General features: G+C 33.2%; 1 protein-coding gene across 3 annotated transcripts; it reads right to left on the reverse strand.

Annotated features, from left to right (window-relative positions):
• Positions 1 to 1727: 1727 nt before the first annotated feature.
• Positions 1728 to 21006, reverse strand: LOC113868617 (palmitoyl-protein thioesterase 1-like). Of its 3 annotated transcripts, none has more exons than XM_027504365.1 (12): positions 20780 to 21006; positions 20175 to 20259; positions 19941 to 19992; positions 19837 to 19857; positions 19697 to 19750; positions 18297 to 18347; positions 17684 to 17746; positions 3815 to 3880; positions 3606 to 3644; positions 3206 to 3328; positions 3003 to 3095; positions 1728 to 2380 (listed from the first exon to the last, which is right to left on the reverse strand). In XM_027504365.1, the coding sequence occupies exons 1-12, from the start codon at positions 20868 to 20870 to the stop codon at positions 1994 to 1996; spliced, it is 1125 nt and encodes a 374-aa protein (XP_027360166.1). In that variant the 5' UTR covers positions 20871 to 21006; the 3' UTR covers positions 1728 to 1993. The 3 variants fall into 3 exon arrangements, with proteins under 3 accessions (XP_027360166.1, XP_027360167.1, XP_027360168.1); XM_027504366.1 differs by having other exon boundaries at positions 1782 to 2380; positions 3003 to 3089; XM_027504367.1 differs by lacking the exon at positions 18297 to 18347 and having other exon boundaries at positions 1782 to 2380.
• Positions 21007 to 22986: the final 1980 nt, after the last annotated feature.

The following is a 22986-nucleotide window of genomic DNA, read 5'->3' on the forward strand; positions in this document are numbered from 1 at the left end:
AATATGTATCAACTATAGAGATTAAATGTATAATTTAATCAATAATTTATTTATTTTATATCATCTAACCTGAATATTTAAAAAAAAAAAAAGTAAAAAATTAACCACCATAATTTCAGAATGAATGACATTTAGTCTATTTAATAATATTACATATTAGGGCATAGTTACTAAAGATGAAAATAGACTAAGCTTTGTATAAATAGGCCTGACCTATTTAATAATTTAAAGTTTAAGTCTAGTCTATTATTTTTTTATAAACTTTTTACTAAGCTTAACATGATTTGACCTATTAGCTTTTTTAATAGCCTATTTCGTACTGAGACATTTAACAAGTCATTAAGTTTCCTTATAAACAGACTATTAAACCATTTAAATAAGTATATCATTTTAAAAGTTATATATCTAAATAAACTATTAAAAAAATAATTTAATACCTTAAATATATATATATAATAAAATTACATATTCCTATTTATCACTTTCAAATCACATATTTAATTTAAATAAGTAAATCACTATACATATAAAAAATACAATAAAATGAACACGATATAACTAAATAAATTTTAAACATAAAATTTATAAATTATTAAGCAAATCTAGTAGTATAAAGTCTTACATGTTAAATCAACAAATACTATATAACTAAATAAATTTTAAATATAAAATTAATAAATGCAACAAACAAAAGTTTAAAATGCACAAATAACAATATTGTTTCATAGTAAATGAGAAGTAACAAATATATCATTAGATTTTTAAGGAAATCTTTTCACGTTATTCATCAACCTTCAAAATAAAGAAAAATATTATTAGAATAAAAATACTTTAAAAATAGTTATTAAAAAAATTTTTAAAAATATTTTTAGAAGTTATTAATTTTGATTTTCTTGACAAATTATGCTTGTGACGAAACCAATCTCCACCACAGATTAATTCTTCAATAGACTCCTCCTTCAAATGAGCGATATTCATTAATAACTCTACATCTAGCACTAATCGTAAACTCTAATGTCACGGTTGAATTTTAACATATTATTATATTATAATCTTTATATAAAATTATTTAATATATTATTATAAATTTTAAATAAATTGTTCTAATAGACCTAATAATTTTTTTTAAGTTTAAGTAAGACTTATTTAATTAATTAAACTTTTTAAAAAGTTTAAATTAAATATATAGTTACAACATGAATGCCATGTAGCAAACAAATTTGTACCATGTAATCCACTTTCATAATTTATACTGACAAATCAATTCACAACATAAATGACATATGGTGAAACTTTAAAATAATCTATTTACTTCATATCAGCTAACATGGATATTTAAAATGAAAAAAAAATATAAAAAGTAGACCATCATAATTTCAGCATGAATAACATATAATCCATTTAATAATTTGCATGTTTGAACACAATTGCAGCATGAATACCAAGTGGCAAACAAATTTGTTGTATAATTCACTCGTACGGTTTGCAGCATGACTAACAATTTATGGTATAAATGACATATGATGAAACTTTTAAATAATTTATTTAGTTGATACTAGCTAACCTGGATATTTAAAATAAAATAAAAAGTAAAAAATTGACTACCATATTTTCAGCATAAATGACATAGTCTATTTACTAATATTGCATGGCCATGCATGTTTGCGACATAATTGGCATACGGTAAACCATTTTGTACCATGTAATTCATTCAGATAATTTATGGTGAAGCTTACATTTAGTCTATTCCCTCTATACCAGTGTTCTTAAGCCTAACTGTAAATTTCTGTTTGTAAAGTAAACTAGAGGAAATTATCGGTAGTAAAATAGAACACCTAAGCATTTCATATGAAGCGTTTCAATCCTTAATAACTGAATTAATACAACACATATCACACTCTTATGCAATATGTATCTAGTTTGATGCGGGCTAACTCTCTAGATCAGTCCAAACACAACGTTTTTCCATAATTTAATAGATGTAGTTTAACAATCAAGTATAACGTGATGACTCCCTTTTAGTAGATTCCTCTTCATCAATACCAATCAATTCACCAATGAAAGTCTTAAATGGTGTAGGCCACCAATATGATGACGATCCATCAAGTAATGGAGTGATCGATGGTTCTTTCTCCTCCATTTGAGATTGCTCCATTGTGTTGCTTTGAACAACTCTCTGATTAACTCCCCGCATCCTCCAGAAGCTAGCCATATTGGCGCTATCTTTCGATGATGTCTGGTCCATCAAATATGGCACTATGTGCTGTTTCATATCCTTCCTGGAGATTCCCAGATGCTTTCCTGGAACACTAATAAAGTGAACTTTGCCAGCTTCATCTAGAGTTCTTAAGCCTATCCAATCCTCAATGTAGAGTTTTGTCTGCAAAGCAATTAAGAGAGTAAAACAAAATACGTAGGTCCACTACAACAAGAAATCTCACACGAAAGTTGACATTTGATGTTTTGCAGAACTATTAGTTGTATTTTAAGTCGACCTATTGGTTTGCTTATTTGATATGACTTCCAAGTCATGACATAAAAATCATTGTATCACACTGATTAATTACCTCATATGCCAAAGCCTACAGTTTCAATCATGAATTGTCATCTCCTTTATTTATCATTATCGTGCCTTTAACAAGATCCTTCAATAAAAGTAATGTGTTGGTGCAGATAGATTGTTGGTTTTTTATTTTGGTGAAAATAGAGTAATAGTTTTAGTTACAACAGTCAATTGCCAGACCATACTAGTCAACATTACATCACAGTGCAGTGGTTTAAAGCTGTCAATTAACAGTAAATAATGCCAAGAATTTCATATTAATATAGAAGCTACAGCTTCCACAATGTTGAAATAGCAATGACATTTATGACTTAAACGGGTAAAAGAATCTTAAGGAAGCAAATTCATTGATATCATTTAATAGTTGTAAAGCAAAATTCTGAATATGGCAACTTATATCACAGGCAAAAATCTATCCAAGTTGAATTACTGATCATACCTCTTGCGGTGGTAAAACTGGCTTGAAGAAGCCATCTGGGTAATATCCAAACCAGGAACTTTCTTTTGGTATTAAAACAGTGTCATGCTGAAACTGTTAATGTATAAAATAAGATGACATATATGTAAGTTTTTCTCATGAAATAAGCTGGCAATAATCAATTTTATAACAATATCAAAGAAAAATACCTTTAGAGGACTTACCATGATAAGTACCAAATTCTGCAAGCTACTGAATCTTTCCTTGTAAGTGAAATTTCTCTGATCTGGTATTTCATTGTTAAGCACTGGGAGAAATCTACACTTCTCCAAATATTCAGGTATGGCCTGAAATCAAAATTTGTATCAACGTCAAGGTTTTGAGCAAATTTAAAGCAAACATATAACTATGATACATGGATACAGATTATTATATAATTGAATAGTAGAGTAGAAAAAAAGGCTCTGCAGTTTACTCCTCCGTGGAAAAATATATTTGAAATTGAAAACTACACAAACCTACTACCAAAACATGACTTATTGCTCCATTAGCACTTTTTAGATAAATAAGCACCAATCATTACACAATTTCTTTGGAATTATTAACAAAGAGTATAACACTCACATTCGGTAATTTAAGATATCCACTAGGAGCCAAGTGTTCCTGCAATATTTTAAAATTGAGGTACGTCAATGTGTGAATGAAAATGAATGTTAAATGCCAATAAATGAGACAACAAATAAAGTGCACCCTAAGATGCTAGAAAAGAAAAAAAGGAAATATTGTAAAACTGAAAAAGAAAATAGAGATCAGATAGAGGAGAAAATAAATACCTGAATATAGCTACTGTAAACCTCTCCCTTGATGAGGGTGTCTGCTAAGAAGCAGAAGATTCCTGACTGTTGAAACAAAATACCATTCAAAAACGTTAGAACAAGGCAAAAGAGAATTATTGCATTCTTCTAATCTGTTCTTTTGCGCATATTACTGCTAACATGACCAATAATTTTCAGAGACACAGCGTCAAAGTAAAGGTTGCAATATGTTGCAACCAACCACAGCACATGGCATTGCATAAACGATGAATCAAAAGTACTCTGCACAAGGTACAAGTGAACACAAATGCAGATGAAACGAGACAACTGCAGAAGTTTTAGTAATTTTATTTGATAACACTCTAGTGACTCTTCAGGAAGATTAAAATTGATAAAATGTTTCACTCTATTTTATGTTACAAATTTTTTTAACACATTTGATTTTTCAGTCCCCTACCATATCTATTATCAAAGATATACCATAAAACAGAAAAGAAATATATGCTCTTATTAGTTTTTAAAAAATGATAAGATTTTTTCCATTGTCAATTTAGAGTGGACAAAGTTAACAAAGCTATGGTAAATCATTGATTAGGCACCCTAAGATAACCAAGGTCAATTTTAGGAAAATGAAGTGAATGGAGTAGGGGATTAGAGTTCTACATAAGCACAGTAGGAAGTCAGAAGTGTGACCTCATGTAACGACAACAAACGCAGAAGAAGACACAAAGGGAATCTCCTTTTTGCTTGTAATTTTATTGATAACAACTTTTTTGATGAACCCTAATACAATCACTAAGGTAATTATAGGAAAAAGAAATAGCAATCAAATCCTATAAAAAGGAAACAACAATCCACTTGAAAAAAGGAACAGAATATTATATGAATAATATTTAAATTGCTTAATTATTAAGAGCCTGTACAAAATACATTTATATATACTAATAGTCTTCTAATCAAGGAAATAAAAAACTATACAAATCAAATCTGTGCTAATTACGGAACAAATCTCCTAATTATAATTTACAACACTCTCCCTCAAGCTGGTGAATGTATATCTATCATTCCCAACTTGCAAGTAAGATCTTTAAACTGCTCAATGGGAAGTCCATTGGTGAACATGTCGGCCAGCTGCAGTCTTGAAGGAATGTACTTGGTGGTTATAAGCAAGGTAGTCAAAATTGCGTCTCAGCTCGTAGAATCGTACGATTCTACAATCTCCAGCCAAGCTTCAGTGTCGAATCGGTGATGGAAACACGATTTGGTAGGATTAGTGGGATCATGCTTGTTGGAGCGTAAAATTGTTGAAATGCATGATCCTGACGTGCAAAAAAAAAAAAAAAAAAGACTTTTTGGGCCCCTTGACCCGCGACCCGACCCGACTACATTAAAGGGATTGGAACCCTAAAATCCCAAACTTTTCTGCGATTGGGGACTGGGCTTAGCTCTGGCGACTCAAATTTTTTTGCGATTGAGTCTGAGATTTTCTGATTTTTGTGCTCTGTTTTTTTCTTTTTCATCTTCATCATCTCTGGGCTATTGTGTGTGACTAAGATTTTCTTTATCTTTTGTTTTTGTGCTCTGCTTTTTGTTTTCTGTGCTATGGTTGTCTGTTACCATTAGATAAAATGGCTTCAACCAGTAGTCAAGCTCCTCCCTCCAAGTCATTACCAAAGAATGCACCGAGAAACAAAAGTGATGTAGCATGGCAATATGGGATTGCAATTGAAGGTACAAGAAAAATTCAATGCAAATATTGTCAAAAAATTGTAAGTGTAGGTGCTTATAGATTGAAGCATCACTTGGCTCAAACAGCCAAAAATGTTGGAGCATGCAAATCTGTTCCAAACGAGGTCAAAGCAAATGTGAAGTTTACTTGTAAGCATGCAAGAAAATTTGAATAAAAAAATCAAATTCCTTTGCTGAGAGAGAGACTTTAGATACAAGTAGTGGAAGCAAAAGAAAAACGAGAATAAGGTGACTGGAGGAGGAAATATTTTTTGGAAAAGGAGCACCCAAGCAACAATCAACAATATATTCAACAAAACTAGAAGAGAGGAGGCTTGTCAAGTTATTGGAAGGTTTTTTTTTTATAATAATGCCATATCATTCAATGTGGCAAGAAGTGATGAATTTTCTGTTATGTGTGATTTAATTGCTAGCCATAGTCCTGAATTTAAATCACCAAGCTATCATGAAATTAGAGTAAAGTATTTGAAGAAGGAAATAGAGTTAACAAAGGAGAGATTAGAAGAACATAGAGCTGCATGGAATACTATTGGATGCACATTAATGACTGATGGGTAGACTGATAAGAGGAAGAGAACAATATTGAACTTTTTGGTGAATAGTCTTAAAGGAACTATTTTTTTGAAATCTATTGATGTATCTCATATAGAAAAAACAGCTGATAAAATATTTAAAATAATTGATGATGTTGTTGAAGAAATTGATGAGAAAAATGTAGTCCAAGTTGTAACTGATAATGCAGCAAATTATAAAGCTGCAGGGGAGATGTTGATGCAAAAAAGCACATTGCATTGATTTGATGTTGGAGGACTTTGAAAAGAAGATACAGATTCATGAAGAGACAATTCCAAAAGGTAGAAAAATACAACCTACATCTATTTAAGGACAGGTCTTATTTCTCTGTTGCAACATTTTACCAAAGGCAAAGAATTGATAAGGCCAGGAATTACTCGTTTTGCTACATCTTATTTGACTCTAGGGTGCCTTCAAGAAAATAGAATTGTTTTGATAAGAATGTTCACATCTAATGAATGGAAGTCCTCTAAGTTTGCTAAGACAAAGGATGAGAGAGTTATAGAAGAATTGATTTTAGATAAAGAGTTTTGGAAGAATATAATAACTTGTTTGAAGGCATCATTTCCTCTTATCAAAGATCTTCGAATGGTTGATTCAGATGAGGAAACTATGGGCTTTATTTATGAGGCAATGGATCAAGCTAAAGAGAATATTCAAATTGCTTTCAATGGTGTTAAGAAAAGGTAACTACCTATAATTATTATCAAATTTAATTAGTCTTTATTTTGTGATCTATATTGTATTGTATATTGAATCTTTGTTGTTTGCTCTTTATCAGTTACGTACCTATATGGAATATCATAGATGAAAGATGGGATAAACAGCTCCATAGGCCTTTGCATGCTGTAGGCTATTTTCTTAATCCTAGGATGCACTATAATCCTAAATTTAAGACTGATCTTGAAGTTAAGCGTGAACTATATGATTATTTGATAAGGATAGTGCTTGATCAAGATGAACAATGTAAAATTGATTGTCAACTTGATTCATTTAGAAAGTGAGCTTGTAATTTTGGTAGTCACTTGGTTAGAAAAACTATTGATATGCGTCTGCCAATTAATTGGTGGATGTCTCATGGAGATGAGTATCCTGAGCTTCAAAGATTTGCTATTCAAATACTAAGCTTGACATGCAATTCTTCTTGATGTGAACATAACTGGAGTGCCTTTGAGATGGTAAGTAGAAATTCTTTTTTCTAAAATTATGTATTAGGCTAGCCAACTATTTTTTTGTATCTTAAATTATAATTTAATATATTATTATTTGATAGGTGCATACTAAAAGAAGAAACCGTTTGAAGCAAAATACAATGGATGATGTAGTATTTGTTATGACAAATTCAAAATTAGCCAAGAAGAAGACAGCTAGGAAAGTGAAGGATCTTCACATAAATGTAGATGATATTCCATCTGACAATGAGTGGATAGTGAAAAACAATGATAGAGAAATCATAAAGATTTGGGCCTAGAAACTAATTTAGAAGATAAGGACATTGAGGTTGATACTCTTAATGAAGATGAGGACTTGGATTTAGATCAATGTTCAAATCAAGATGTTGGTGTTGGTGATGTTCCTAATATAGACAATTTAGATGATGAAGGAGATGAAGGACCAAATGAAGAAGATGGGCCAAATGAAGATGATGAAGGAGACGATGAAGTTTTTTATTATCAAAATATTTTAGATATGATAAAATAGATATTTAAAGTTTAAATATTGATTTTGTATTTGGTTTAGAACTTTGGAATATGTTTATGTTGGACATGTTCTTAATATTCATCTTTTAAAGTACTGTAGTTTGAATTAATGTTTTTATTTTCTTCCTATTTATATTATTTTATATGTATATATACAATTTTATAAGATCTTACGTTCCGTGTTACGATTCTGAGTTATGATCCTGAACCCCCTCTCCAATCGTACGTAGAATCTCGATTTTGACTACCATGGTTATAAGGCCGCTGTCCAATTTTTCCTTAATGAAATGTCGGTCTATCTCTATGTGCTTTGTTTGATCATGTTGAACTGGATTGTGCGCAATGTTGATGGCTGATTTTTTATCACAAACCAGTCTCATGGGAGCTTCATACTTTATTTTGAGGTCAGCAAGTATTATCTTCATCCATAACAGTTCACAGCCCCCTTGTACCATAGCTCTAAATTCTGCCTCTGCACTTGATCTTGCAACCACATTTTGCTTCTTGCTCCTCCATGTCACCAAATTTCCACCCAAGAACATGCAATATCCTGTGGTGGACCTCCTATCAACAACTGATCCTGCATAGTTAGCATCAGTATACATTTCCATGGATAAGTTTCTCTCCTTTTTAAATAGCAATCCTTTCCCTAGAGAGGCCTTCAAGTATTGAATAATTCTATTTACTGCCTGCAAATGTCTTTCTTTTGGATCATGCATAAACTGACTAACTACACTAACCGCATAGGCTATGTCTGGCCTGGTGTGGGATAAATATATGAGCTTTCCTACAAGTCTCTGGTACTATGTCTTATCCACCTTTGAGCTTTCTTCATCATTTCCAATTCTATGGTTTTGCTCTATGGGTGCTCCAGTGGTCCTACAGGTCTCTTTAAGAAGATCAAGAATGTATTTCCTTTGAAAAATAAAGATACCCTGTTTGGAGTATGTAACTTCTATCCCAAGAAAATATTTTAGCTTACTAAGATCCTTCATCTCAAATTGAGCAGCCAACTTTTTCCTCAAATTCTGTTTTTCCATCTCATTGTCATCTACAATAATCATATCATCTACATAGACTAAAAGTAGAGTGAGTTTGCCATCTTCTGAGTGTTTGACAAAGAGAGTATGATCACCTTGGATTTGTTTGTATCCTAGAGATACCATGGCTTGAGTGAACCTCCCAAACCAGGCCCGAGGTGACTGTTTAAGGCCATACAAGACTTTCTTTAATTTGCAAACCTTACTCCCTCCACCAACACCACCATATCCAGGTGGGATTTCCATGTATACTTCTTCATCTAGGCTCCCATGTATCTCCCAACTAAAGTATGCTACCAAGGAGAGGATAATTCTGACTTTGTTCATTTTTGCCACTGAAACAAAAGTCTCATCATAATCAATCCTATAGGTTTGGGTGTATCCTTTTGCAACCAGCCTCGCTTTGTACCTGTTCAGAAAGCCATCAAAGTGATATTTAACAGTGTATATCCACCTACAACCCACTACTTTCTTATCCTTTGGTCTCTCTATAATCTCCCAAGTCTCATTCTTTTCCAATGCACTAATTTCATCATTCATGGCTTGAACCCTGTTCTTATCCTTTAAGGCTTCTTGTACTGATGTAGGGATTATGATAGAATCAATAGCTGAAATAAAACTTTGGTGCTGCATAGAAAGATTTTTAGTAGACACAAATTGGGATATAGGATATTTGGCACAATATCTTTTTCTTTTTCTTAAGGCAATTAGTAAATTATCTGGGTTAAGATCACAAGAGATATTTAAAGTGTCCTTAAGATTATGAGTTCTTATCTCTGGTTCGAACAATTGAAGTTGCTGTTTGACTAAGTAGAGTTTTTCTCTTTGCTGATATTGGATCCTAAAACGCCTAACTTCGTTATTCTGCATTGGTCTAGGATCTTTGTCATCCTCCATAAGAGTAGAATTTTGCAACAAAGGAATAAATAACAACTCAAGGAACTCAGCTTCTTCTAAATTACTCTCCCCTTAATGCTGAGTACTAGTGACGAAAGGTTATGTTTCATGAAAGGTGACATCCTTAAAGACATAGACACGACGACTTTGGGGTTGATAACATTTGTATCCCTTTTTGTTTGAGGCATAACCTATAAAGACACATTTGATAGCCCGAGGATCTAACTTTCTTCGATGAGTGCTGTGAACATGAACAAAAACTGAGCAACCAAAGACATGATCTAACTTTCTTCGATGACTTGAACAGGGCTAACACCATCAAGAACACGAGAGGGCAATTTATTGATTAAATATGTGGCAGTGAGAACAACTTCTCCCCAGTAAGACTTAGGAACAAACATTTGGAAGAGTAATGCTCTAGTAACCTCAAGGAGATGACGATTTTTCCTTTCTGCAACCTTGTTTTGTTAGGGAGTGTCCACATAGGTTAACTCATGAATAACTCCTTTTTCTTTAAGGAAATTGGAGAGATTTTGATTTACATACTCTCTCCCATTATTAGAACGCAAGCTCTTAATAGGACTCCCAAACTGTATTTGAACCATTTGGTAAAAATTAACAAATAGTTAGAAAACTTCAGACTTATCTTTTATGAGGAAAATCCAGGTAACCTATGTACAGTCATCAATAAAAGAAACAAACCACTTGACACCAAAAATATTAGAAGTAGATGCAGGCCCCCATACATCCGAATGAACAAGATCAAAAGGTTTTGAACTTTTATTATTACTGGGAAGAAAAATTGTTCGATGATGTTTACCAAGTTGACAGACATCACAATGAAAGGACTCAACTGACGCTTTTCGTAAACAAGAAAGGAAATAATGACTTAAGGACACTAAAAGGAGGATGCCCAAGACGCTTGTGCTGAAGCCATATCTGGGAGGAAGACCAAGATTCTGAATTCATCTGATGGTTGGATGTGAGTGCCTTTTGTTTGGTGCACTCTTTACTGTTTTCATGCTGCAGGTAATATAACCCGCCTTGCTCTTTAGCAATTCCAATCGTCTTTCCCGTGGCAAGATCCTGAAAAACACAATGGGAGTGAAAAAAAGTAACTGCACATTTTAAGTCTTGGGTGATCTTATGAATAGACAAGAGGTTGTTAGACAGTTGTGGAACATGAAGCACATTTTTTAAAAGAAGGGAAGGTTGAAGTTGAATGTTGCCACGACCAGTAATAGGGGTATGAGAACCATTAGCAACAGTGATATGTTGGTTACCAAATGAAATAGTATAGGATGAAAAATATAGAGAATGAGGTGTCATATGATCAGTAGCACCAGAGTCTATAATTCAGATATTCTCAGTATCAGAACCCTTAAAGTATAAGAAGCTAGAACTCTTACCAGTCATGGTTAACGAACAAAAACTAGATGTCTTACTAAGAGAGTCCATAAGAGCCCTTAGGCGTTCCAACTCTGCTTTGTTGAGAGCTAGTACCTCATTTTCTGCATACTTTCATAGTCAGATGTAACTTGATTAACACGTTGTTGTGTAAGCCCTTTGAACCCTCTAATTCGCTCGAGGACCTTTTCCTTCCTATGAAGCCTAAAACATGTCTCCTTAGTATGGCCCATCTTCCTACAATAACTACACCACCTATCATCACGGCTCGCTTTTATTGGTGGCCTTCCAAAAGAAGAGCCTTTTATAGGACCCGTGCCACTAGCTAAGGCTGAACCATCAATAGAACTGCCCCCTTCCAACATAACTGACCTCCGAGTTTCTTCACCTCGTACAATGTAGAACACCTTTGAGAGAGAAGGTAGTTCATTCTTGTCCAAAATCTGAACCTGAATCAGATCAAACTCTGAGTTTAGTCCATGCAGGAACTTAAAGATTTGCACATTTTCTAGGAATTCTATTAGTGTTTTTGAATAAGCTGTGCACTCCATTTTCAAATTCTGAAACTGGTCCAACTTAATCCACAAACCATTCAATGTTCCGTAGTAATCTGTTACTAAAAGACTCCTTTGTTTGGTATTAAAGATCTTGCTCTCTATTTCATAACATGCTGTAGCATCCTTCTTCATAGAATATGTCTTTCTAAGGTTCTCCCAAATTTCCTTCGCATTGGAGAAAAACATGCAATTTCGGCTGATTTCCGGTGTCAGAGAATGCCACAGGCAGGTCATGATCGGAGAGTCTTCATCATCTCAAGCTTCATATTTTTGGTCCATTTTGGCTAGAGGGTCTCCTTCAATGTGACTCAACTTCTTCCGTCTCTTGAGGGTTGTGCGAATCAACTGAGCCCATTGTAAATAATTTTGCCCATCAAGGCGATAAGAACCTTGCAGAACTTGTAGATCGTTGGTACTCAGGACAGGGGTTGTCTTGTCTTCAGACATATTGGGAGAATAATAAAATGCAGAAACAGAAGTTTGGTGAACAGTTACTGTGTAAGGTAGAATCTCTTAACAGTACTTAAAAGGCCGTATTAAGATGAAACGACCCCTGAAACAGAATCAGGAATGGTCGGTGACCAAGTTTGTGGTGGCTTGGTCAAAAATGGAGGCTAGGAAGGCGGCACGTGACGTACATGTGCCGAAGACTGAACCGGCGATTGACAGCAAAATTTTGGGGATAGGTCGACCTTGAAGAAGCGCTCTTACTGGGGTGTTTTCCGGTCGGGTCCGCGGTGGTCGGTGGCGGACAGCGGCAAATGGTGCTAAAAGTGAGCAGATTCGCAGCAATGAATTCTGCCTAGAAGATGTGGAAGCAGAGCCCCCTGGATCGAGAGCTTTGATACCAACTTGAAAAAAGGAACAGAATATTATTTGAATAATATTTGAATTGCTTAATTATTAAGAGCATGTACAAAATAAATTTAAATAAAAAACTGTACAAATCAAATATGTCCTAATTACGGAACAAATCTCCTAATTATATTTTACAACAAATCCTAAAAGAGAAATAGAATAAAATCCTATCAAATAGAAAAATAATAATAGAAATATTATCCTATCAAATAAGGGAAATAATTATTGTCGCAACATTCCCCCTCTCTTGGAAAACTGGCCTTGTCCTCAAGGCTAGAATTCTGGGAACTTTTGTGTGATCTTTAAAGCATCTTTCCAGGTTGCATCTTTAGGGTATTGTGCAAGTGGTCTATTATTCCTCTTGATCATGCACCTGTCTAAGACTGCAAGGGATTCTAACTACATTCTCCCAACTTCTTGGACAGGGGGCAGTTCTGTTTGCTGAACATTGGCAGCGCCTAACTTCTTCTTTAAACATGAAACATGAAAAACAGGGTGAATCTTGGACTGAGGAGGCAATTCTAGCTTGTAAGCCACGAGTCCAACATTCTGGAGTATTCTGTAAGGTCCGTAAAACCAAGGAGCTAACTTTCGGTTAACCTTAAGAGCTAAGGAAGTTTGCTTGAAAGGTTGTAAACGAAGATATACCCAGTCACCTACATCAAAAGCTCGTTCTGTCATTTGCTTCATTCTGTTTTGGGCTTGCTGCAAATTTTCCTTGAGAAGGCATACCATCAATTCTCTATCCCTCAAAGCTTGATCTATTGCTGCCACCAAGGATTCTCCAGGGATATAGGAAATATAAGAAGGTTTCCTACCATAGACCACTTCAAATGGCGTCATTTTAGAAGAAAGATGAAATGAGGTGTTGTATCCCCATTCAACCAATGGTAACCACTTACTCCACTCCTTGGGTTTATCTACTATCATGCACTTCAAATATTGTTCTAAACTCTCATTAACAATTTTTGTTTGCCCATCTGTTTAGGGATGATAGGCAGTATTCATCAACAATTGAGCTCCCAGTAATTTAAAGAGCTGCTCCTAAAATTGACTGGTAAAAATACGATCCCTATTACTTACAATGGCTTGTGGCAGCCCATGTAATTTATAGATATTATCTAAGAACAGTTGAGCGACCTCTTTAGCTGTAAAAGAATAAAACAAGGCAAAAAAATGAGCATACTTAGTCTATCCACAACCACTAAGATAACCTCGTTGCCATAGGACTTGGGAAGGCCTCCTATGAAATCCATGGATACATCAGACCAAATCTGTTCTGGTATAGGAAGTGGCTGTAAAAGCCCAAGAGTTGCTACAGTTTCAGATTTATTCCTCTAACAAGTCTCATATTTAACCACAAATCTACAAACTTCTCTCCTCATCTTCCAATAAAAAGCTCGTCTTATTCTTTCTAAGGGTTTTTTTGGTTCCTGAATGTCCTCCCTTGACCCCACCAAGAGCATCTTGTAATATTTTTAATTTCAAAGTGGATCCTTCCCCCAACCATAGCCTCACTTTATATCTCAATTGATCATTTGCTCATGAGAACTTAGAGTACAAATTTTGATCAACGACTAACTCTTGGATTAATTGTTGAATCTTCTCATCCTTCTTCCATTCATCTTGAAAATGTTCAGCCAATCAGCTACAAGACACGATAAAGCCATAATAACAGATTCATCTTTCTCCTCCAACAACCTGGATAAGGCATCCGCTGTCTTATTTTCCTTGCCGTTGCGACAAATAATTTCATAATCATAACCTGCCAATTTACTGAGCTATTTCTGCTGCATCGGAGTTGAGATTCATTGTCCCAATAAATACTTCAAGCTGAGATGGTGTGTAATTATTTGGAAATGATGGCCCACCAAGTATGGTCTCCATTTTTGTACAGCATTACAGCTGCCAACATCTCCTTCTCATTAGCAGAAAGGCCTAAAGTTTTAGGTGCCAAGGCCTTGCTCATGTATGCTATTGGTCTGCCTTCTTGTAGCAATTAGATGGAGCATTAGTTAACTCAAAAGGCATAAAGAGATATTCGTAATACCATTCGTGGGTCCTAAAAACTGTTTTATGAATATCAACAATATTTACTCTTATTTGATGAAAACCAGATCAGAGATACAAGTTAGAAAAAAGATTTGCCCCATGTAACTCATCTAATAATTCGTCAATAACAGGGATAGGGAACTTATCTTTGATGGTATTTTGTTGAGGGATCTATAATCCACGCACATCCTCCATGATTCATCCTTCTTTTTAACCAACAAAATTGGAGAGGAGAAAGGTCTCACACTTCTCTGGATCATTCCAATTTTGAGCATTTCCTGCACCATCTTTTCAATCTCTCCCTTTTGCACATGAGGATACCTATATGATCAAATATTGGGTGGAACTGACCCTGGCACAAGAGGTGTTTTATGATCGTACTCCCTTTGGGGAGGTAATCCTTTTGGCTTAGCAAAAATACTCAAGTGTTGCTGCAGTAAGTGAACAAGTTCCTTGGACTCACTTTCATCTTCCTCTATCTTTTCTTCACCTTCTATTCGTATGGAATAGATGTGGGCAGCATATGATTGAGACAAGTGTTTCAGTTCTTGCTGAATACAGGTTGCAGATATCATCTTAATAGGAGCCATAGTAGCACCTCTCAACACAAATTTTCTTCCCATAACAGAAAACTCCATTCTCAGACTTTTGAAGTCCCATAATATCAGCCCCAACTCTGCTAGCCAATGAATTCCCAAGACCATATCACGACCGCCTAAGGGTAAAAGTCTCAAATTAGGTTGAAACTCTTTCCCCTGCATAGTCCACTTAAGTTGCCTACAAATTGCATCGCTCACAAATTTGGTTCCATCCGCCACAACCACTTTCATAGGGCTAACATGTTGCATTATGCAACCCGTTCTTTTTGCAACAACTGGGTCAAGGAAGTTATGAGTGCTTCCCAAGTCAATAAGTATAATAATGGTCTTTTTCTTGATGTTCCCACGGATTCTCATAGTTTGATGAGAGGCTGATCCAAAGATTGCAAGAAGAGAAACAACATGATCATCACCTTCAGATGCAACCTGATCATCTTCCTGGCTCTCCTTCTGTGGCCAGGCTCATACTTTTCATCACAGTAATAGCATAGCTTTTTGTCTCGTCTTTCCTGCATTTCAACGGCAGGAATTCTCGTGATCGGAGGCGAATTGTTATCGATCTTTTTGCTTGTTGAATAATTAGTGATATTAACACCACCTTTATGTACCCCTTTGGCTTCTTTAAGAATAGCCTCCATTGTGCCTTCCTGTAGTAGAGCTAACCCAATGGTATGGGTTAAGGTTGTTGGTTTGAACATGGTTACCTGATTCTTGATTGCATCCTTCAACCTACTAATGAAACATTACACAAAAAATCTTCAGGTAAACCACTAGTTCTGGCCATTAATGTTTCAAATTGTTCTTGATATGCCCTTACTGCAGAAGTCTGTTTCAGTTTTGTTAGTTGTCCCACTGGGCTTTCATATATATTAGGACCGAACCGAGAGACCATATCGACTGAAAATTTTGCCCAGCTGACATTTGTGTTAGCTACTTCGTATCCCTGAAACGAGTCAAGCCTTACCCTCCAAATGAATTGAAGCTATACTCATCAACTCTTCTCCTTCAACTCCGTTAAGGCAAAAGAATCGGTTGCATTTGTAGACCCAGCCACTTGGATTCTCACCATCGAACTTAGGGAAATTCAATTTAGAAAATCAAGTTTAGACAAAACCACTGTTATTCTGAGAATCATACACACTCCGACCACACCTGCTACTGCCAATTGAATCGTCATTCAGAGTGGTGAATTGATCAAATTTCAAATTGATAGCCGCCACCATCTTTGTTAGATTAGACAAAGAAACAACTTGTTTCTCTGTCGTCTCCTTCAATAACCTTATTGTTTCTTCCAAACGTTTATGTTCCAGTGCTCTAGTCTCGTCTGCCATAAAACGCAGAAGAAGACACAAAGGGAATCCCCTTTTTGCTTGTAATTTTATTGATAACTTTCGATGAACCCTAATACAATCACTAAGGTAATTATAGGAAAAAGAAACAGCAATCAAATCCTAAAAAAAGAAATCAAATCCTAAAAGAGAAATAGAATAAAAGCCTATCAAATAGTAAAATAATAACAGAAAGTGCTTTTCACACCATTCCATTATATGTCGGTTGTATTCAACTCATTCTCTGGCTCCGGCTACCTACTGTGGTTTCTCACCTCAGATCTTGCTAAGACAGTCGTCTTGGGTACTGTTCTGCCACAAGTGGATCGGTGATGAGAACATCATCACCTAATATAGCATACCTGTCGAACAGGATCCCCGGTCTAACCTGTTCCAACAACCTTTTTATTATTGCTTGAGAGTTTTAATATTTGTCCTTGTTTGCACTCATCTCGACTGCTGCTATTTTCCTTCATGTCAGTGATCAAGTTCAGTAAATAGTGTTAGCAAACCAACCATTAAAAAAGTTTACAGCAGGAAGAAGTGTGGTAACAGACTATTAGAGCCACATGGAATTATTGATAAAAGTGATTGTCTGGTTGTTAATTAATTGAGATAGTGGGGGGATGGAATTAATACAGAAGAGGCAAAGATTGTAACTGTCCAGAAGACAGAACATTACAATAAGGTGGGGACTTGTATAAAGAGGAAGGAGGAAGAGTTTGTGAGGTTTCGAGATTGGAAAATTACCATAGTAGGAGAGTCCAGGTCTCTCAAATAAGCTGAAAGGGATACAGTCTGCACTTTTGTATTTATCATCTCTAATTCAGTTCATACATGAGTCTCAAGTTTGTCTTGAATATATTTTCCAGTTTTTCCTATTTATTTAGAACCATTTCTATCATGATACAAATACTCAAAGCATTTGATTCTGGCTTTAACATTCGCATTAACATTCTTGATGTCTCTTTGAACCTTCTAATGAAATAATTGAAGTGGTGACTGATCCAATGACGTGGTGCTAGCACAAAGTAAATTGATAATATAGCATGCAGTATTTCCAAAATCAATACCACAAAACACAGAAATTATAATGGCATGAGCTGGAAAGCCAAGATGATACTCACACCACATAGGGGAACTGAAGCAGTACCAGCATGAGGGCCAGCTAAAGAGATGAAATTTTTAACCTGTTCCAAAAATAAGAAAGAAGAGATTTTCATGAGAAGGACAACAATACAAGAGAGAGAAATTAATACACTAAAACACAGATACAAGAAAGAGAAGCAGAACAAGAAACTAAATTGATATATATTCAAAGCACGTGAATAGCAAACCAATAAAAAAAATGACATTTCCATTTCTATCATCATAATAAGAAACAATAAAAGATGAAACACAGTTAAAAACAAAAAGCTAACCTACATCTATAGTTGTAAATGGAAAATTATATGCACATGTATAACAACCTAAAATTTTTTTAGAAACAACTCTCTTAATTTTCTTAACACTGGTCACTTTTTCCATTGCAGTCCCACTTCTAAAGTATTAAATCCTATAATTTCAGTTATTGCCTCCTCTCAATTATAGATAAGAATTCTAGTTAATATTTCACAGAAACCATTATTCTCTAGTGTATTTTTTATTATGTAGCTGAGTATGTACAATGTAGAAAAACAGATAAAGCAATAAGTCAAAAAAATTTAAAAGGATTGCACAAGTAAAATTTTAGATTCTTACAGGAGGTCCTCCTTCACAAAATTCCACCACAGCTCGACCAATTAAATTCCCCTGTAAGATCAGAAATTCAAGAATGAAGGACAAAAGATTTTAAAATATATAAAAGAGAAGCATATGCGAGATGAATTATGTAATAGAGCAGCCAATTAACATTCCATGCACTAAAAGAAACAGAAACATAGAATGATTGGAGATTGGCCATCTGCCCCAATAGTATATCAATCCCTGTCTCTCTTTTCAGAAAAATAAGTAACTAAACGAAATTAAATGTATAATACACTATCACAACTTCCAGAAAACATGCTCAAAAAACACATAAGCAAAAGGGGAAAAGAGAAGATATTCACGATATATTTTATCAAGGGAACTTGGCTTGTGCAGTATTAGGCCTATAAGCCTGAACCTAGTAACTACAATGGCTTGAAGGATTGCAACCACTATAAGAAAGAAGAGGAATGCTAATAGCTTTGTATTCAACAGAAGGAGATCGTTGGTGAAGCTGAATGGTGCCTAAGATAATGTATAAAACTCATAGTTATCAATCTCAAATAGTAGCGTGTAGCAACCAGCTTTGAAAGCGCTATAGCAGGAAGCAAAGTGACCACTATTTCAAATATTATAATTATGATTATAATACAAACTAATAAACTTATCCTTCACATATAAATACTCATAAACAAGAAAAAAAAAGAGCCCAAAATTAAAGAAATCCATGATAAATAATAAGTCAGTTTACACACACAATCACCATCAATCTAGGAGCAATAAAAAAATAGTAATGAAGTAAAAAACATGAAAGCTGATGGTGAAATTAATAGAAAAAGAACATAACACATTAGATAAAAATTAGCAAAACTTGAACAGGGAGATCTAAAGGAAGAAAAGAACAAAACAACAGGACAAAAAATATAGTCCTGTAAAGTGTGAAGGAATAAAGGTCAAAACAGAGGTAACGTGTGCATGGTCAAAACAGAAGGGTTTCAAATCCTATATCATGGTAGCACTGCTATAGAACGCAAAAAGCCATTACTTTGGTGGCTATTGAAAGCTTTTTGCTATTTGAATCCCACTGAAGCCCGAGGTTGCTCTGCTACTCCCCTATAGCTAGCTATTGACTGCTATGAATTATAACTTTATTGGATGATTATGAAATTTAAAAGAAGGATGAGAACCTTTATTCGACATCAACTTTTACAACACATGAACGTAGCTCTGTCAACATAATTTCCCTACATTGTTGACATCATCTAAAATTTTTTTAAAACTTTTGCAAAGGTCAACTGCTTTCTAATAGATCAATAATCAGCACCCACTAGTGCTCTGAAGGATAGAAACAATGACAATTTGCATGAACGTATAAACAAGAGGAAAACTGAAGAAAATTCCATTTAATGCTTTACCTGGGAGAGTCCAACAATGTTGTATCCTTCCTTCAATTCTTCCATTTGCTTCACCTGTACATTGTGGGAAATGTAGCAAGATTAAATTGAAAATCCTAGAAAGAAATGTTACCACCACACTGCAACAATCCTTTTATCACCTTTTTGCAAACAATCTCAGCCTGCAGACATGTAAAACAAAACAAGTAAGAAATCATCAACGCTGTCAATATCTTCAACATAGCAAATCCTTCTGACCTATTACCTGCTTGTTCAAAGACATAAACCATGAATCCCATGATCCATTGCCTACCTCACTGAACAAAAAGGGAATCTTTATTAGTCATGAAAACAAAATTACAGCCTCTCCTTTCTTAGTATAAAATGTTAACAAAGGCTAGGGAAAATACTAGAAAAGAATGCGACATAAAACAATCAAAATTCCTTTCCTTTATATAATATGGTAAGGATATTAACATAAAAGTTAATGCAAACATACACACAATATCCTTCAGCACCAGAGTCGCTGATCAATTCCTGGGTGAATTTTTTCACCCCATGGTTGGAGCACTGATCCCCAATTCCTGCAATCAAGAATCATTATCATTTATATGAATGGCAAACCAAAAACAGAATTCAAGTATCACAAGGCAATTCATAGGTCCTAAAATTCCAAAATATAAGTAACTACACGAAAATTACAGATTACAATACCATGCATCCATCTTAATTGAAAGCAGATGTGGCAGCAGAAAGGAATTAGATTAACCTAATATATTTCGTTAAATGTAATATAAGATAATTAATTTATTATATAAAAAACTGAAAAAAGACAGTGCAATGATTCAATGTATATGCACTAATCAAGTAGAATCTCAAAAAACAAGCAAGTAAGGGCAAGACACCTTCATCAACCTCGTCAAACGCAGACTTATAACATGAAATGAAAATCTCAAAAAATAAAAAATAAAAATTTAGACTCACTAATAAGTAATAATCAAGCATCTTCCATAAGTTAACACTTAAGAGCAAGAGCAAAGTAACAAGAATATTCTGGTAAGAAAAACGTGAACAAAAAACAAAAAATGGAAGAGGTGAAAGTACCATGAAGGACAATGAAGGGTATTGAGTGTGAAATGGGGAAGACGAAGGCTATGAAGATGAAGAGAGAGAATAGTGAAGGAAGAGCCATCATAGTGGGAACAAAAGGTAGTTTCTGCAAGATTAAGGAAGGCTTAGTATGGTATTGTTGCTCCTCCCCAGTCCCCAATCTAATACATGTTTGGTTGCAATTGGTGCCACACCAAACAAGAAAGACTGATGGAAGAACATTAAATGTTTTTATTTTTTATTTTTAGGAAAAGTATTGTAATTTTTATAAAAGTTTTGTTAACTTTCGACTGAGTTTATGCTTTCTTTAATAGAAAATTTTTAAAAATATTTATATTTTTTTAAAATAAATTATTAATTTCATCATATTTTATAATTTAGAAGACTAATGAAAAATAATAATAGACACTTGCTAAGGGACCGATAATCACTTTTATAAGTTAAGTTTAAATATTTTAAATATGTGATAACATGTATGTTAGCAAATAGCAAGTACGTTGAAGTAGACTTGAATAATTTTATATTATTCAAGTATTACTTATTTTAATTTAATATTAATTAAAGTAAAATTGTATTCAATACTTAGAAAAAAAGTAAAATAATTATATATAATAAAACTGTCTTTGTTTTAGATTTTTTCAGTATTTAAAAGAAAATATTTGTAACTAATTTTCACATTTTGAAATACGTAAAAAATAAAAATAGTTATAGATGATATTGAATTTTAATAATCTGAATTATTTTTTAATTAATTCACATTATCTCGAGTAGTTGATAAATAATACTAGAGAAATAAAAAAATTGAAGATGTTTTCAAATTTTATAAAATACTAGTAGTCTAATTTAAAGTGAATTAAAACTTAGGGAATTTCAAATATTAAAAAAAAAAGGAAGGAAAGTTCTTGTTGGAAGCGCAGGCATGGAGACAGGTGAAAGATGTTTAAATGATTCATAAATGACATAAAAGTACGCTATTGGATCTACTATTCTTTGTTTGACTTGTCAAGCAATACCATTAAAGAATGGCATCAATGTTGTTGGGGTAGTTCCTACGTGAATGGATGAAATTAACCCAATGCCAAGTGCCAACAAACACCCGTCTCTTGTGGACTTTCTTCCTTTTTCACAGTGTCGCTTTGGGTAGACGCAATGCCGTTTTGATTCTCCGGCGCAACTGCAGGAGCGATCGTTTTGAGTGTATTTATTAACATAAATTTATAGATTATTCTTTATTATTAAACTAGGAAGGTGACTCGAACCGTACTAGGACAAATTATTATATCATAGTACGATATAATAAATAATAATTATAAAATAAAAAATAATTGTATAAAATATATATAACAATATTTAAACTTTTTTAAATTTTAAAATTAATTAATATATATTAATATTATTATTAATAAAATTATTTCATTGTATTAAGATTTATAATATATTTTTAAATATTTATAAATTAACTTTAAAAGTAAAAGAATTAAACTTAAATATTATTTTAATTTATAAGATTATAAATTTAAATCTATAAAATTTAAAAATATTCTTATAATTAATTTATAATAATTTAACATGTATACATACATATCACAACATAATGATCCATAATAAAAAAAAATTTAATATATTTAAAATTTTTTAATATATTTAAAAAATTTTAAGACAAAAATTATTGAAGAAATAAAATTATATATCTTATCTTACAAAAAAATTATATAACACACAATTCAAGAATAAAAAATATTTATTTTATTGAATAAACTTATTTTATGTTTCTGAAACCATTATCATGTATCATAATTTAACCTCCTCTTATTAAATCATATATTTATTACCTAATTTGTTATTTTAAAATTTTAAATATAAAATAATTTATATATTGTATTAAAACTTACAATATACTTAAAAACAGATTTTGTAAGACTAAAACTATTAAAAGAATAAAATAAATATAACTATTTATAAATATTAAAAACATATCTTATCTTACAAAATTATATAGCACATAATTTAGAAATAAAAAAGATTAATTCTCTTATGCCTAGTAAATATGTCCGAACATATTATATATATATATATATATATATATAATTTATTTATAAAATAATTATAATTAAATATAAAATTTTTTATTTTTAATATAACAGAAAAAATATAAAATAAAAATTTTGATTATTTTTTAAAATAAATTATCTATTAAAAAT

This window comes from Abrus precatorius, unplaced genomic scaffold, assembly GCF_003935025.1.
Source record: "Abrus precatorius isolate BTA unplaced genomic scaffold, Abrus_2018 Scaffold6, whole genome shotgun sequence".
Lineage (NCBI taxonomy): Eukaryota > Viridiplantae > Streptophyta > Magnoliopsida > Fabales > Fabaceae > Abrus > Abrus precatorius.

Bases quoted from the DNA above. Each gene is read 5' to 3' on its own strand.
- LOC113868617 (XM_027504365.1), bottom strand. From the start codon at position 20,870: ATGATGGCTCTTCCTTCACTATTCTCTCTCTTCATCTTCATAGCCTTC. The intron at 17,747-18,296 runs GTAAGAATCTAA...TTTTTGGAACAG, and splicing joins TTTGTGAAGGAGGACCTCCT to GTTAAAAATTTCATCTCTTT. The intron at 3,645-3,814 runs GTATTTATTTTC...AAAATATTGCAG, and splicing joins TTTACAGTAGCTATATTCAG to GAACACTTGGCTCCTAGTGG.